At 39.9% G+C, this 13,497-nt stretch overlaps 1 protein-coding gene across 11 annotated transcripts in view; it reads left to right on the forward strand.

Moving 5' to 3' along the window:
• The window catches only part of GRIP1 (glutamate receptor interacting protein 1), a 335,638-nt gene that overhangs the window by 161,368 nt on the left and 160,773 nt on the right, over positions 1–13,497 (forward strand). The window contains exon 1 of one of the 11 annotated variants that reach the window (XM_032999946.2): positions 10,438–10,625. The exons of the other annotated variants lie outside the window; for them this stretch is intronic. Within the exon in view, the coding sequence (XP_032855837.2) occupies positions 10,571–10,625 (55 nt within the window). The 5' untranslated portion in view covers positions 10,438–10,570. Of the gene's footprint in view, positions 1–10,437; positions 10,626–13,497 lie in introns of those variants that run through there. 11 annotated transcript variants of the gene reach the window in all.

A 13,497-nucleotide genomic window follows, 5' to 3' on the forward strand; every position in this document is an offset into this window, starting at 1 on the left:
CCTTGCCTAGGAATCTTTCTTTCATTTGTCTGTTTCCTGAGAGCAAAGCATGGTGATAATTTCATTTGAGTCACATGTTATAGATGTTTTCTGTTCCTTGTGTAAATAACATGGTTTGTGCTACTTCGCACATGCGTGTTTGCCGTCTGTTGCTGTGGATCCTGTCCCTTCTTTTTCAGCAAAAGGGAAGGGATGTGTAGGTTTGAAGATGGTGTACAAAAGGTTTTCACTGCTCTTGAGGTGTTGGCACTCTATGAGAATGTGAAGCAGTTCTGGAGCATATTGGGGCAGTTTTTCTAACACATTAGGAATTCTGATTATACAAAGATTTTGATGAGAGTGCTAATTATATATTTAATAAAACATGTTCAGTAGCTAGTCCTATCTTCTAATAACATTTTATTTGTATAGATTTCACCATTGTGCAAACCTGATTAGTATTTTAAAGATGAAAATAGCCTGAAGACTCTTCCAGGCAGATTTTTTAATGGTGTCTATTTCTTTTATTCAAAGCAGTAGTTTTAAGTAGATAGAGACAGCAGGAGGCCATCACAATCTCACCTTTTACTTCTTATACTTTCTAAGGCAATAAAAGACACCTAAGATGTTTGGTTACCCTCCATGTAAGCAGGATGCAGCATCCAGCCTGTTACTGTTACAGCAAGTCCAGTAATTGTTTTGCAAAAATGCATATTCCAGAAAGCCAGGCAGGCAGTGGTTCTTCAGGGAACCATTTTTATAGTTTTATCTGTCAGTAGATCTTCCCATCAGAAGGTGATTAGTTTGAATTTTACTGGCTTTGAGTTCCATCTATTTGTTTTTCCTGTGCAGCTTTTCATTGCCTCCCTTGTCTATCAAGTGATGGAGAAACTCTTGAGCACTCAGCACATCCTTGCTATGATAGCTCTTAGGCACTGTGTAACTGGGTCACTGTCCAAACTCTTCCATGTGATAGTGTGCTTGCTAAGTCATTCACTGCATGGGGCATTTTTATTGCTCAAATCACTCTTGTTACTCTTCTCTGCACCGTGTCCAGTTTTTCAACCTTTTAAAAACAAATCCAAACCAAGCAAAGCCTAGCATAGATACTAGAGTTGAATACTGGGTTCTAGTATAGGTCTCCCTACACAAGGCAGATAGCAATCTTTTTGGTACCTGTACTCAATCTTCCCCCATTTATGCAAGCACTGATTGCATTAAACCTGTTGTCACAGTTGCTGTTCATTTACTTACCTTGAATGATCTGCTCAATCATTTTTAGAGTCGTCATATTCTGGGATACTCTCCCTGGTACTGCAGGTGTGGTCTGTGTTCCTTGTTCTATATCTTGTATTTGGATTCTTAATTGTGTGCCTTTTCACTAAACTATGATGATAGAAGTATTTGGTAACACAGAGAGGTTCTTTTTACAGCATTCAGCACTCAGAGATACTCAGGCTATCTTTTGTTTGGCTGCCAGATGAAATCTGGTTGTAGTAACACAGAATTAATTTAGACAAACTCACTTTATTTCCAAGTCCTGAGCTAGGCCAGTGAATTCAAAGGGTACTATGTTGTGTGGTGCAGCAGTCCCTGGTGGGGTGTAGGTATCTGCAGTGGAAGAGCACACAAGTCTTAATAGGTCTCAATTCTTATTTTCTATTTGTGATTGTTGCTCAGAGGTTTAAATACCTTTTAAACAGTTATAGTTCAAATGGTGATCCAGGATGCCTTAATTATTCATTAACTCCATTTTAAAAATCACCACCTAAAAAAGGATTGGGATTTAAAAGCTGTACAGAAGTGTCAGTGATACTGGCCATATGCTGTAATACGCTGATGTACAACAATATGACACTTTTCCTGAGACTACGAACATTGATGTATTTGCAGGGAAACTTAAGTGATGTGCCTTTTCAAATAGGTGCTTAGTTTCAGATGCCAGTGAAGACCTGGTGTGGATACTAGGCTTCAAATTTGAGGCCAGCTAAAACTATGTTTTTCTCACAAATTTTGCTTCAGAACACAACATGAGAGGAGGTAACTTGGTCATTGAATTACAGGTCACCATGCAATAGACACTGAGTCCAGGACAGTCTACAGAGTGTCAACGTTGCTGGTTTCAGCCAGCCACAGAATAGGTGGCACCAACCTTGTAAAACATCAAGAGCCATAGCCATGCTGGCACTGATGAGATGTAGTAGTGCTCCAGGGGACAGCAGACGAGCAGAGCATGTTCATGCTGCAGAGGGGTCCAGGGAGACATGGAAGGACCTACTCACCTGGTAGGAGGATTTCCTTCCTCACTCCAACTCTGCTAGGTCTTTCCTGTTCCCTGGGTGTTAAACCAGACGACAGTAACAGACCACTGTGCTTTTTGTTCTTCCTAAACAGTGGCTGATTGGCACTCCTCAGAAGATGGCTAAATTTCCAAATGAGTCAAATTTTGTATCGCCAAATGGAAAGCTCCCTGAAGGTACGCAGGGCAAACCTGGGATTCAGAGTGCTGTAGCGTGACCTCCAAGCCTTTGCAAGGTCTGCACACACAGACCTAGATGGCACGTATTTTTCAGACAAGTGCATCAAAAGGTAGTGATCATTTCCTCTTGCAGAGATCAGCAAACTGGAAACTGCAGGGTTCCTACCAGAAGCCTGCGTCAGCGCTAGGATCGCACCACTCCTGCTAGGGAATTGTCAATCTTCATCCAAAGGTTGCTCAGTACCTACCCGTCTGCTTCCAGGGTGGTCTTCACATGTGTGTCTGGTGTCACTGTGGAGCACGATTTGCACAGAGACAGGACAGTGCTGCACAAGTTTGGGAATTAGAGTATGTGAACCCGCTAGCAAGGTAATAGCTCTGTACAGCAAACGTGTCATAGTCAGGAGAGTCAGCACCCATTGTTCAAAGTGGAATAATTTTTTTTTTCTTTCCCCTGTTGCTTGTTTTTCCCTGTCCTTTATATCCAATGAATTTTTCTAGATTTTCCATTTATCATTGGTTTTCAGGCAAAAGAGTTCTACTTCTGGGATGAAATAGTCAATGTGGCCTGGGAAGGTGCAGTCATCAGTGCCAGTTGGCTGGCAGTTGCTCATACTGCAGGCGAACATCCAGTGTGTGACCTAATTTCAGTGTAGAAATCCATTATGTTTTGGAAAAGCAGCTGCTACCATGTCTTCCTGCAGCTTGCACACAGGTAGGAATACAAAGATATCAGTGAATTGGCGTTTCCTTTCGTCTTGTAAAGGCTTAGAAGGCTTGCTGGTTGAAACTCAACTTGTGCCATCCCTTCTTTCTGCTCCATATCTAGAGCTATAATCTTCAGTTGGCATCCTTTTTGATGGTATCTTGAATATAAGGACCTGCACATAAAAACTTACTGAGTTAATTCCTAAGAATGTCTTGTATCAGATTAAATGACCTTACGTTATATTCTAGACTCATCCCTCCAAATGCACATTTTATTTTCTAGTGTGATATTCCAATTTCATGGCTGCTAAATAGGTTGCTAAAAATATGGAAACAAAGCATTATAGCTGGAGAGAGGTATAATTATTCCACTTTTGTTCAAGTGGCTTCAGTGGAATCATAATCTTATTTTGTTTTTAAATGAGAGCAAAAACAGCTGTTTTCTGCTAAGTGTAAGAGATTGTCCCCGCTTCCAGTATGGCAATTTTGAGGAAGTGCTTAGCTTTGTTTTGTTAAAGACTGATGCAGCAATAGGAAGGTCATCATTTTGACTAATTGAAAAAAGCCTCTACAAAGTACAAAGCCTTACAGAAATTGTAATTACAGGAGTCTTTAACCATGTAGTGCAGCATGTGGAAGCTACAGAGTCATCCTTTAGTTTTGAGATTACATTAAATCCCAGAGCCTGTAATTATATGCATGCTGCTGGCAGGAGCCCATGCTGGGCTGATTGTGTTCATTGAACAGGGTCGTTATTTGTTTCCCTCCATGAGATCTACAAGCATCCTGGAAGGCGTGGTGCCATTCGTGGTACCCAGTCCTTCCACAGCGGCTTCTGCTGGGAGGGCAGACAGACCACCCTTGGTTGTGGTTTATTTCATTACATTTTGAAAATTTATAGGTTCTTTACTAATTGCCAGTTGAGAAGGTACAAGGACAGATTATTAGTAGTGCTTCAGAAAGTAAGCACGCTCTTGTAAACCAAACCAAAGAAAGGGTACAGAGACGTGTACGTACTGAAAACGGAGTGATATCTGAAATGTTTCCAAACTATTGGTTTCGTGATGAGACTTCTTTCTGAATTAAATACCTCAACTAGCTATGGCTATGCTTGAAATCACTTGAAATTTCCTTTGAGAGACTGCAAAATACTTGCGCTACTAAAAAGTTCTCATTTTTGTAGTGCATGCGGCATTTTTGTATTTTATAATTCTCTTAAGTCCTTAATTATTTTTAAACAAGATCTGGAGTTAAGGAAGCCTGGGAGAAGCTGAACAGCCTGCTTTGCCAGCAACTGAAATGAAGTTAGGAATGAAAAGTCAGAGTTGTGCTACATCGGAAAGGTCTTTTGAGGACAGTTTCTCCAGCAAGAAACATCTCTCAACCTTTGTATACCAACACAGTTTCACTGAAAAGGTCAATTTTAATTTTTGCCAGTAACTGATATGGACTGGTAAGATAAAGCATTTCTGTGAAGCTCTGGTATGGGATTGCTATGAAGGATAATGTAGGGAATTCTGTTCTTAATGTTATGCTTGAGAGCAGTGTGTACTGGAGAGTTATTTTAATATAGAAAAGGTGTATGTATTCTGTTTTTTTTTAATACTACATTGTAAGTTTTATAAAATATATTGTTAAATCAGGCTTTAAAAAAAAATATCAATTAAAATGTGATGCTTTGCTGTATTATAAAATGCTTTCACAAAAAGCCATCCCAGAATGTGGCAGTTTTGACTGATTTACCACAAGTTGTTTAATATTTGCCAATTCAAAAAGGCTAACATTGCTCAGAGCAAATAAATTAGGATTTTTTTTTTCTATCTGGAAAGCCACTGAATCATTTTTCACTAATCCATTTCTAGGTAATGAAGCTACCGTATTTGTTTGGTGCCACAACAATGATGTTTTGGCATCAGCTCAGATCTTTAACAGATTTATTCTCATCATCTGTTGCCAGTTTCAGCACACGCATATCCTTGCTTTCCCACATGCTGCACCTTCTCCATGAAATAATCTCCAGCAACAATCCTCTGAAGCCAGAGCACCTTTTACGACTTTTAATGACCTATAAAGCCTTCTGCTGCAATGTCTGTGTGAAATTGCCCGACAGTGTTGCAAGGGTGGTTAATATAGCTCGAAAATAGCTGCTGTAGTTGATTTAATAAAAACATAAATTTACAAGACCCTCCAAATTATGCAAAGATGACAAGTTGTCTGTGTTGATAATCTGAGTGCTGGGGAATAACAGGGAGGTTTTATTGTGCTTTCATTTTTATTCCCTCTCCCTATAGTGAAAGACAATCTTTGTAATAAAGCAGTATCCATTGCAAAATGCTGGATTGACTGAGTCTGCTGCTGCATGGCAATACAGCTCATCTCTTTGGGATGAAAAATGTTCAAATTTTGTTAAGATTGAGATTCTTGGTTTTGTTGCTAGTTCTTGATTGATATTTGATACATCCTCATACAATAGTGAAAATGTTTTAGTTTTCAAAACAGAATTATCCATACAGTCATTTGTTATTTTCAGAGCTAAATTAATTCTCTTTTTGCTTAAAAAACCTGACTTTTAAATTTGAATAATGTGGTAGGTGCCAGCAGTAACTTTTAAAATGATGACCAAAATATTGAGTTGTGCACAATCTTACTGCATTCAAACTTCGTAATATTTCCTTTCAATTTTCTTATGCGAGTGGATCCACTAGATATTGCTGCGTCTTCCTGACATGTGAAACATTTGATATCGGTATGTCTTTCCGGTTGCCTTAATGTTTTAGTGAGGCTGTAGTTTGTGAACATCGCTGCCTTCATTGAACCCCACGGGTTGGCGTCCTTCAGAGGTCTTTAGTGTACATCACTGTGACCAAGTGTGTAGACTGTGGTGCATCCCCTTCAGAGTGGTGACACGCAAACTTGACCTGAAAAGAAAAATAGGAGCATGCGACATTCAAAAACAATTATGGTAGCTTGTGGAGAAATCCCCTGTAAAGTAAAAGATGAGAGATGGGTGTAAGTAGTTTTCAGATGCTGCTCAGTCAGTGTGCGAAAGGAAATGTTTGATGCAGCGTGTTAGTGGAATTTGACCATGAAGTATCTTCTGGGTGTATATATTCCTAGGAAATGGAAGGGTGTGAATATGAAAGTTATGTTTTCTGGATAAGAAATACATTTTTGGCAAACTTAATTGTCTTCCCCAAACACGATTTGATATTTTGCAGAATTTGTATTCTTTACTGAATACTGTATTTTCACAGAAATGTATTGATTGTATCTAGATGCCACACTATATAAAGGTTATAATCTTCAACATAATTTAGAGAAATTTCATGACATATTTTTTTTCATCCTGCAGAGAAGTGTAGTAGTTCTTAATTTTTTTTATTCATTTATTTCAGCTAATGTGATCTGATAAGATTAACCAGAAGATAGTGTTAAATAAGATACATATATTATACTGCCTGTCTTATCATACGGAAATATAAGCTTCTTTCATCTAGTGACCTTCGACTGAATATTTATGAATACAAATTCAGTTGAGAAAATATTTGTTATATATATCCTAAAGTTTATAAATAACCGTTCAGACTTCTGAAGAAAGGAATGAGTGCAGCAATAAAAGTGATACAAATTCATGCTGCTGTCCAAAAGGATCAAAATGAAAAAAAGGTATTTTTACAGATTTAGCTCAGAGAAAATAGTAATAGAATTTGTAGCTCTGATAATTAATAAGGAAGAAATTTAATTAGTAAAGATTTTAATCTGTGTTATATAGAGTATAAATAAGTTTTTAGTATGTCTGAAGGTTTTTGATCTGCTAATATTACATTATCTACTCTTCTTCCCGCACTTTTTTTTTTCCCCTTCCCCATTTTTTCACCTGAACAACCAGTTAAGTCCATTTGCAGAGCTGAATGACTGTCACCTCAGAAGATAATGCCTGACATTTGGAAAGTTGAGACATTTAATCACAAAATTCTTAAATTGGTAAAAAAAAAAAAAAAATTCTGAACAGTTAAGAATACCTGAGGTATGTTTAAATTCATTTTGGAAGCAGGACTTTGGGCAAGAACAGTTCTGGCAATCCTGGTGATCGCTGTCCTGCAAGAAGGTGGTAAAACCATGATCATGAGTGAATATTTTATAAATGTTTCCAGTAACTGGATTACTTTTCTTGAACTACCAAAAACCAGGGGAAGAACCCTGCAGTGAATACACTATATCATTACATTCAGCGCTGTACTTGCAGTATGAACTCTTTGTCTTATGAAATCTTTTTGAGGAATTAAAATCTGCACATGACCTCCTTTGGCAAGGACAGAAAAATTGTCTGAAGAAACATAAGCAAAAAGTAATCCTATTGACTTGGTTGGAAGTGGCTATTGCTGTGTTTCAGAGGGTATTTAACACATGCATCAGTAAACTAGAGGTAGTAGTAAACAATGCAATAAGCTTTTTGGATCAAGGACTACATCTTTTCTCTGTTAGTAATGCTTTATCTGACCAGGTCTACAACTGGTTTTGCATATATATCACAATTTCTGTATCATTACAGTTTTACACATTTTTACATAATCCCATTGGGGCTCAGCATGTCTCTACACAAAGGCTTGATTTTTCTCCTCTGTCTGAAGACTGTTTTTCACAGCCTGTGAGCTCCGTAAGTGTGTTCTCTTTTGCTGTCTCTACCAAGGGGGCTGACCCAGTGTAAGTTGTGGACTCAGATCACAAAGGCAAATAGTGAGCAGTCGGTTCCTGTGGTGTAGATACAACCTCTTGCTGTTCTCTGCACAGCAAAAGTCCGCAAGGATGTCGAAATTACACTCTGAAGGAGAGAAGACAAAAGCAGCCTCTCGAATTGAGAGCTGCTCCCCAAAAATGCCTTCTTTCACAGGGCAGGAGGAGCACTGCAGGCTCACCTGGCACTGGTAGGGGATGGCAAGATCCATCTCCAGAGAGGTGGGAGTGGAGACCAGTCTGCCTGATACAGACAGTGCTGACTCCACACTCTACACAGTCTTCCTTGTTGTTATTGTCTGGGAAGAACCAAAGAACAAGTATTAGGTCAGCTAAACAATCATCTTGCAGTATCTTCTGGTTACATTACCCTTGAGGTATGGGGAGGTGTTTAAATGGGTCTCTCTGGGCACGGCAAGAATTGTGGCATCAAGGACAGGCATCTGACAGATGAAAAGACAGTAATAAGGATTCTTGATGCTGGTCTGCAGAAAGGGAGCAGCAAATTCAGGGCAGCTTCAGCACCTCAAAGCTGAGAGAGCTGTGAGCAGGGTCTGAGTGCTGAGGCTGTAGCCTTATGATGGTCTCTGGAACAGCTTTTCCAGTGGAACAGAGAGAGAGGAAATCGGATACAAGGTGGTATTGATTGGTATTACTGATGTGAAGTCCTGTAACCTGAGCAGGAGGTAGCAGGAAAGAATGGTGGCAAATTTTCTCCTCAAAAAGCTTATTAGCAGTGTTGGTAGATGGAGAGCCACTTACTCTTCTCTTGGTTTTGTCTTTATGGGGGGGGTCAGGAATACACAACTCCTCTCCCCTTTCCCCTCCATGAGAGTCCAAGACTTTTCCATTTTCTTGCCAGACTGCTGAATTACACTGGCTTAAATCTCCACCTCTTCCCCTGGTTTCCCCCCTCCTTGCATGGCCTGTCCATCCCTGGCCGGAGATCTGTGGTTACAGGGCTGGAGTGATCAGCCCACAGCTTCAGGAGCATCTGCTTTTCCACTGGTTGGATTTTACAGCTGATTGGTACAACAGCCACTACAAGAAGTGATAACAAGGTTGGCAAACAGGTGACTAGATTACCCCTATCTGGTTTTAATGGCAACAAAATAAAATCAATTTTCACGGGGCTTGTCTGGGCACTTGCAATTGTGCTGATGGAATGTTTCACCTTGGCCTTGCAAATAATGGCTGTTGCTGTAACCAATAAAACAAAAATAAGAAAAAACAGTCACTGTAATGGTGAGTTGGTATATGGGAAGCACGGAATTGCTGATGCAGTGCAGAGCTGGCAGGGAGAGAGAAACGGCTCCAAGTGTGAAAGCTGTCTGTACCTCCTCCTGGCTTTCTGTAGCTGGTGATAGATGTGCACCTTAACACTGGACCATAATGTTAAATATAGCAATGGATAAAAGATGGCAGAAGATAAACTGAGCAATTTTGTAATCAAAGCAAGTGAATGGGACAGAGTATATGAAGACAGTTTAAAATATATCACCAAAGTGAAGCAGAAGGCTCGACAAAGAAATAATTATCTATTATTTTAAAGGAGAGTATCTGATGCAGCACTTGGGTTTTGTGCATAGATCTGACTTGCCAAACTTTATATGGCTTATTTTAGCTTGCTTGCTTGCTTGGTTTTTAGAACGGGTGTGGAGTTTTGTCCTTTAGTAATTTTTTGGCTTCATAAAGGTGGGATGGAGCTCTTGCTCAAGCGTGTGCTCCACTTCATTGTTTTCTGAATGAATTGTAAAAGCAGGTTAATTTGCTATCTGAATAGGCATAAGAGGACATAAAACTCCTCGTGGGCTGAAGAAAGCTTACAAAATCTTACAAATGGTGCAGTATTTGACAAACTAAATTCTCAGATGCACTAAAAACTGCTCTTTTCTCTAGTAAGGGGAGAAAACCTGATTCACTGTGTGTTTTCTATGCAGCATCATTTTATTTATTTTGGTGTGATCAAAAGCTTGGCGGTCCTGCCCACACAAAACAATCCATCACTTTCCTCCAACTCTCTCCCTCCCCCTGTGGTCTGTGCTTCAACAGCTGTAATATACTCGTCTACAATTGTCAAAAAGCTTTCTTGGTGATAAAATCAGGGGTTTTCTTTTCTTCTTCCCTACTGATCTGTAAGATTAAACCTTTAATATGCTTTGATTAGAATATTTTCCATTTGAAAGTGGCTCCTTCTAACCCAGAAGTAGGATTCCTGGTGTTTTTGCCCTGTTTATCCAGAGGGAAAGGAAAAATGTGAAGGAAGAGGAGAAAAATCACGACGTCTGCTGAAGCACGGGGCCCTTTGCCTGGCACAGCAACCGTCATTCCCTGCACAGTCAGGGAATGTGAGAGACTGGGGAACGGCTCCCTGTAATATGCACGTCCATGTGTGCAGTTGGATGCTTTCTAGCTTTTAAAGAAATACTGCTTTTTAAGTCCTTCATCTCCCCATGCAGGTGGTGGTGGCGGTGGTAGTAGTGAATGACACAGCTTTGCCAGATGACACGGAGCTGATCTCTGCATCAGCCAAGAGGAATTAAGCTTTGTCACTCCCCGCTGGGGCTACCTTTCGCCTGGTATGTGCGGGAGGAGGAATTCACAGGCTTCTGCTGCATTCACCCGAGCAGAGCCCTGAGCACGCTTTGCCAGGGGAGGCAGGCAGCGAGAATGATAGCTGTCTCTTTTAAATGCCGCTGTCAAATCCTGAGGAGACTTGCTAAAGGTAATGTGCTTTCCTTCTAATTCATTCAGGGGCTCTGCTGCAGCCTTCCAGAGACACAGGCTGATGTTTTTACTTTTAAATATGACTGTCCTTCCAATTTACTGTCAGGCAACAAAGAACTCTGAATACAGAAAGGTGTAGGGGCTCTTTCAGTTAAAATCGGTGCATGTCCCATGCTGTGCTCCTGGTAGGAAGACAGGTTTCTGTTTTCTTTTTTTTGTTGCTAAAAGGAGGATTTTTTTTTCCAAGTGAAGTGCTGAAGTTATTGTGGGATATAATTGTTTTGTATTTCTGCTAACCTCTCAGAGGAGTCCTCCTGGATCAGTGCATGTTCTGCCTTACTGAGAACAACTGACAGTGATATTCAGGACCTATATCCAGGATGAGTTTCTGTTGTTTTAACGTCTTTTGTAATCTATTTCTATCTATACTTTAGATGCCAAAGAGTGTTGTATGTGATGAAGTACAAATAGAAGCGTGTGTTTTTTCAGGGCTGCACTCGCATGTCACACTTGTGAAGTTAATTTGCCTGTTAGAACAGTGTGCATTTTATGTTGGTGTAAATCTTTGTAGTCTCTGGTTTTATCACTCAGAACTTTAAAACACTACTTGCATCTTCCTCTGAGTCCTGTGTGATTATTAAAGCAGCTATGTGAAAACCCGTCTGAATAAGACACTTTCCCTCTTCACAAATGAACATATTTTAGATTCCGGAAATAACCTAATAAAAAAAAAATAATCTGTTCTGTTTGATAATTATTCCTTCTCTGTGGTTTGAGATTTTAGCTCCGCTTTTTGGGGGAAACTTTCAACATTATAGTAGCACTATGTGTCTGCAAATAAGAAGCTTCTGGTTTTTAGCTTGGGTACTGTGAAACATTTAATGGCCATTACTGTGCAGCTGGCAGCACATCCATATGTGAATGAAACTATTTGTATCAGCCTAGATTGAAAAATCAGAAATCTTTGATTATTAGTCAGTATAACTCAAAATCAATTAGTATTTTATTTTTCAGAAGCACGAAGGAGTAAGATGTGAATATAATGAGGTCAGTAGTGGGAAAAGATATGAATATCACAGTCAAACTTATATAATCCATTTTCCTGTTCTTTAGATTGCAGTATGGGGCCACATTGTTTAAAACATGTGAACTCAAATATTTATTAATCATCCCCTCCTCTGTAGATTTGCTTCTCTTTTGAATCAGTGCTGGGTAATCCCTGTTCTTCTCATATGTGTAAATTGCTTCTATTTTGGTAGCTCTATTACACATTTATCAGGTTGGAAATCAGCATTTTCTCTTTTCCTGGTTTGAGTAGAGGAGCCTTTTTGTCTGCTGATGTCTTTATAAGACAAATTTGGGCACTAATTTAATCTCTCACTGATGAGAGTGGTTGCTCCATTTAAATACAGTTTCACTGGGAATAATCAATATTCTCATACATCATAGCCATCTTAATTCTTTCACAGTTCCATCATTCAACAGAACTCAGGCTAGTGTTTTTTTCTCTTCTGAAATAATCTTAACTTCCTTTGAGACCCCTTGCTCCTCCCACTCCCTCTTAGTAGGAACTGGCATGATACTATTGTTTTTTTTGCATTAAAGAAGTGTGCCTTATGCTTGTCTTACTATTACCGGTCAATTTTTTTTTTTTTAAAAAAGGCATTCTAGAGGTATGTTCATATATTCTCCTGTAAGCCTTATGCATGACAGACCAGAGTTGCTGTCCGAATTGACAAGCTCCTGATTTTTCACCATTTTGAGTAAAACCCTTTGTTCTTTTAACTAACTCTTCTGCATTCTGTGGCCTTGGCTTTTGCATCTCAGACACCAGTTATGGACTGCTCAACACAGCCAGGCTAGCTGAGGACAGGGGTGGACTTTCACGTTGTTACTGTGGAGAGGACTCTTGCCACCAACTGGCAATGTCGTGCTGCTGCATCAGCTGGGAGATCCCCTTTCCTTCTAATTTGATAGTCCTGGGATTTGGTGCTTTCATTGAGTTCCGTTGCTCCAAAAGCAATTTTCCTTCCTTTAGTATTTTCCCCCAGCCTGTCTCTGCCAGGGTCTTTTTCTTCTGCACTAATCCTGTACCTTTCTGAAGTTCCCTAAAATAATTTCTTTACTATCTTTCAGGTCCTGCTAGGGTGAAAAGAAATAGGTATGCTGCACACTTGATCACTGTCTTGGTTTTTTAATAAACAGTACATACGTAGTTAATTACACATCAAAAAGTGGAAATATCTGCTTTTCTTTATTTGTGTATGTCATTTTTCATGCCTGTCTTGACAAAGTAAGCTTGTGACTTCCTTTCTTTTTCTTTCAGATAAGGATGTAAACAGAAGTGCCTCATTTAGGCAACTGGAGACTCTCCAAAAGAAATTCTTCCCAACAGAGAGATGTTCAGGCAATATTGTATTTTACAACAATTACACTCCCCTCTTTCTGTGCTTCATCTTAGCCTTTGAAAGCAAAAAGCAGAGCTGTGTCTCTTTGGATTGCTACGCATGCTTAATTTGTCATTTAAAAATCTCAGGCAGGAGAATCTTCAAGTGTTCTGAGCCAACTTCAAGGCAAAACCACCATATAGTTGTGGGCATGCTCTCCAAAACCCGGTCAGTGACCCACTGCTGCTCTTCCTTCCTGTAGCCATGAGTCAGACCCTGCAGCATGACAACCCGTACCTCTCTTGTCCCCTACTCCAGGGTCATCTCCAGATAGGAACACTGGCCTCCTTCTTTGTCCTCTACCCTCAAGTTTATGCCAGTCATAGGGCACAGGCACAATTGTAGAATCACAGAATGGTTTAGGTTGGAAGTGACCTTCAGAGATCACCTAGTCCAACCTTCCTGCCCCCCTGGTCCTCCCTC

The sequence above is a fragment of the Tyto alba genome, unplaced genomic scaffold, assembly GCF_018691265.1.
Source record: "Tyto alba isolate M040663 unplaced genomic scaffold, T.alba_DEE_v4.0 Super-Scaffold_2, whole genome shotgun sequence".
Classification (NCBI taxonomy): Eukaryota; Metazoa; Chordata; class Aves; order Strigiformes; family Tytonidae; genus Tyto; species Tyto alba.